Here is a 4,335-nt window from a genome sequence, read left to right as displayed (position 1 = left end):
ATGGTTTAGTCTGGCCTGCTCCATTGTAGAGCCTAAGTAAGTTTTGACCCGTCGGAGGCATGAGAAGGTATTTCTGACCCGGAGGAGGTCGCAGGTATTGTGAATACAATTCGAAAAAGTTTAACAAATTCTGCAAATAGCATCCTTAGTGGTTCACCTTCCTTTCCTGACGGATGCTCTTTCACGTCGTGAAATGAAGCAATGGTTCGGACAGGCTGCTTTGCAATGTCTATTAGCATGTAACGATGAAGGTGCAAGGTGATTTCTCTCGAGGTCTCCTTTATAGAACTCGCACAAATAAGTGTTGCCAACCTCTTCTGTCAAGAACTTCCCGACTTGCGTCAGGTGAACCCAGATTCCGGGAGGAAACCGAGTGTACAGGTATGTATGCTCTGTGTCAATAACTATACAGAACCGCTGCGGATAGAAACCTTCCTGGGATCTAAACTCGTGTGCTTGCGATCCTTCACCATAACGACGTGATGCTTGCCGCAGCCTTTTCCGAACGCTTGCACTCCCAGCACTTCTGCTTCTTAAAAAAAGTGGCCACATCACCGCACTTATCACTTATTGCGCGCATGCCTCTTCTTCTGCCATGGCATTGCCCCAAGGAAATCGTTGGGTCAAAACTACGCTTCGTCGGGTAAAAAAAAAAAGTAAATAAATAAAACTCTTCACAGCGACCAGCCGTGACAAAATATGTCAACCGAAACCGATTAATTACAGCAACAAATGACCCGCTTCGGTGGCAGATTTTTCTCTAAAAGGTGGCCGCTGAAGGTCCCAAAAGGGGAAGTACCCATCTTAATGCCGACAGCCTCCCGCTTTAGAAGTTGTTTTTGTACGAAACTCATTAAAATTTTTATTTAAATAATGAGCACCTCCCACTAATGCACACGGCGAGCAGGTTGTAGGAGGTATCGGACAGATACTTGTAAAAAAGAAAGTTCGTCGATTGGTGCAGCCGTTCGGAAATTATTTAGCCCGGGGGGGGGGGATATGTTTATTATATAAAAAAATTAAGAGGGAAAGGTTAGCCACCGCTATGGCGGCTTGCTATTCCCAGGAAGGAAAAAAAATAAAAATAAAGGCAAACAAAAAGAAAAACAAAGAGAAAGGGGAATTTAGCCCGGGAATTTAACTGAAACACCCGGTAAATGCAATGAAGGATAATATGTGTTTCAATTTCTCCTCTCCCTTTTTTTTTCGGCGCAAACAAAAAGATATGGGTTTGTGTCAACTGACAATTGCTTTCTCTTCAGTAACTATTTGTGGCCTAGCGAGTCCTGGCTAACCTTTCCTCTCTTTTTTTTCCTCAATGAACATATACACCATACAACCCCCCCCCCCCCGTACAGCATGTGGAGTCCATATTACCACAGCCGTTTATAGGGAGAGTTTGGCCATTAGGAGGAGCCTAACTTGAAGCACGTCATGCGACGTCACGGCTAAGCCATCTCCCTCGCCGTGCTCTCTTGTTGTCCCATTGTCAGCCGGTCGCCGACGCCATATTGATGCTGATCGTTGTTTACGATGCAAGGCGGGAAGACACGTGCGTACATCGTCCTTCGAAAGCCCTTCGTCCTTGAACTCTTTCAGTTTGGCAACAAAGCCTCCCTTATCACAGGTGGCTGTGGGTCATAAGCCGGTTATTCCTGTAGATTGCATTCATTGCGACAACAAAGCTGACGGACAGCGTCAATATGGCGCGCACCAGATGGCTGATAAGCGGATTCTGCTTGGATTCAGGTTTTTTGGGCGGCGCAACCACGACTCTGAGGTCAAAATAGGCTCCACCCACGAGACGGCAAAGGATCAAAGAATGGCGAAACTCTCCCTATAAATGGCTCTGCATATTACCTGTGGCTAACGCACTCCGCACAGCAAGTGGAGTTCGTATCGCCTATGCTCTGCGTACACCACACAGCATGCGGAGTCCGCGTGACTTAGGATTATCCGTGGTCTGCGGATTCCGTACAGCGTATCGCCTTCATTATCCAATAATTCTCTACACCTTCTGTACGGTCCAACTTCTCATGGATTTTTCTAGTATGGTTAAGTTCAACTTATTAAGCAGTATACAAAAGGACATGTATGGTTTGTTTATTTCTTACTCACTTTCCCGGGCCAAAATCCATTTCTAATTTCTATTCTATTTTTTTTTTCAGCTCAGCTTATGAGGCACTTTGTTACGACCACTATCCCGGTCTCAGTAATCCAAATGTGAATACGACTGACTGGTGGCGCGCGCGATAAATAAGAAAACCTGCTCAAAATTACCGACACCACCAAAAGAAATACAAAAGAGTTCTAAGCATAGCTAGGCGAAGTTAGCTTGCGGTTTTTGCACAGTTCCGCGCATTAGCTTTTTTTGCCTATCACGAATGAGTTCATGCAGCTGCATACCTGTCATCGTCATATGACGGCACCTCTCACTGTCGTCCTTGAGCTTGAATCCCAGCGCTTGTTTGCCTACTCCTTTTGTGAGCGTGCTCAGTCCAACTTCGGCTTCAACGCAAAGGTCGTGATATTTTTCCCGCAGCGTCCTTAGTTCTCTCACTTCTTCAGCCATTTGTCGTACACCAAAAGTTCTCACTTTTTCATCCAGAACTGTAGAAAAATGTTCGTACAATTTCTGGTCAACATGGTTCAACGCTCTCAGTCTCTCCCTGACGTGTGGAGTCATTGGAACTTTGTAATCATCCATCCGGGAATTGACTTTAAATGCTACTATGTCTTCCGTCGTCCAGCATGCCAAGTGCTTGAAAAGGATCAGCGATTCATCTAGGCGATCAGCAACCATCACCAGATGAAACGTCTCGCCGACGGATTTAACGAGTTCATCAACGGCAGTAGCATTGTCGACGTCCTTCGATCGAAATCCAAGGTCAAACGACATCTGGTTGAGTCCAAATCTACCGTAGCCCACCCTGTGTTCCTTTAGCCGTGTGATTATGTCCACATCATTTACAAAGTCTTCGAGGCACTTGCCCAAATGGGTCTCAAAATTGCAACACGAAAACAGTGACTCAAATCCTTCTTCTGGCTTTCTAAGCGTCGTGACATACAACGAATCATCCGGCATCATTCGCGCTACTTTCGGTTTGTCGAAGCGCATATGATCTGTTAAGATATTGTTTGACAGGTTGTAATCCCGCATGTCTATGACGAACGATGGCTGAAAGTGCACGGGATGACCGATATATACACCAGAGTCCTTTGACATAACCTTATTTAGTCGATGCTTGAGGATGTAGCGTTGAAGAATATTGTACAATGTGGAACTGGCGCACTTGTGCGTTTTTACATACACGATATTTCTTGCAGGCTGGCATCGGACCATATTGGAGATCCAGTTTGGGCAGTAGCATGTTATGGAGGACCTGCGTATGTGAAAGGGACATGATGGCATCATTAGTGTCAAGTATGATAAAAGAGAAGCATTGCGGCACTGCAGGAATTAGTGGACTGATGCAGTACTTCGACACAAAGTATCGAAGTGTTTGTCTACACGATATACCCGTTAGCTTTTGCGAGATGAGCCACAAGAAGCAACCTAGTAAAAGAAGAAAAAAAAAACGCTTACCGCTGCTCCACTTACAACTGTATCTGTGCCCTAAGGTGAACGCTAGGCACTTTGCTTTTCGTTACTCCCCTCTGCCCCGTTTGTCTCTGTCAGGCGTGTCCTACTACTCCCATTCCTACTACTGGTCCTATTACTACTCCAATAGCAAGTCCTATTCCAACATGCATGCATCCTGCACAAATGCTTCTTAGGGAAAGCCCCCCCCCCTCCCCCGAAACCCCCACCCACGTGCGAAACACACTTGACAGGGCCCCGCACACACAATTGATGACCTCCCTTCGGCGACCTCAACGCACTGCAATTTCCCTTCCCCTACCGCTGTCAAAGCACCCGAAAGTAAGCGTTTTCTGTTTGCCCAGCTCATTATATCTTTTCACTTGAAAAAGAACGGTCCACCGTTCGAAACGTCGTGCCTATGTAATTTCTAAATGAATTAAATGAAGTCATCTCAAAATATTCCTTTGGTGAAGTTTCATTTGGTGGTGCTTTGTGCGAACTTATTTCTTCTGTGCATTAATACGGCGCCGTCTGAATCTTCAGGACCTTCGAGAATGTGTATATATATATATCACTTTTTCCGAGCAGAAATCAAATGCTATATAGCATATGCTGAAGGGCAATCCTTAGGAGGGCATCAGCAAACTCCTAAGACAAGTCCACCTCCAGAGGATTAAAACCTCCTGCGTCCTCCAAAACGATTAAAAGAAAACAGAAAATGCAACACAAGATAAGGGCAGCTCCGATAGAGT

The 4,335-nt window shown here is 45.5% G+C and overlaps 1 protein-coding gene across 1 annotated transcript; it reads right to left on the bottom strand.

The window, feature by feature from the left end:
• Nucleotides 1-2,320: 2,320 nt before the first annotated feature.
• LOC135375552 (galactosylceramide sulfotransferase-like) lies at nucleotides 2,321-3,343 on the bottom strand. Its single transcript, XM_064608230.1, has one exon. It carries the CDS (start codon nucleotides 3,341-3,343, stop codon nucleotides 2,321-2,323), a length of 1,023 nt encoding a protein of 340 aa, XP_064464300.1.
• Between the last annotated feature and the right edge of the window lie 992 nt (nucleotides 3,344-4,335).

The sequence above is a fragment of the Ornithodoros turicata genome, unplaced genomic scaffold (assembly GCF_037126465.1).
Source record: "Ornithodoros turicata isolate Travis unplaced genomic scaffold, ASM3712646v1 ctg00000887.1, whole genome shotgun sequence".
Classification (NCBI taxonomy): domain Eukaryota; kingdom Metazoa; phylum Arthropoda; class Arachnida; order Ixodida; family Argasidae; genus Ornithodoros; species Ornithodoros turicata.
The sequence above is the reverse complement of the archived record's forward strand: the minus strand, read 5'-3'. Positions and strand labels throughout refer to the sequence as shown.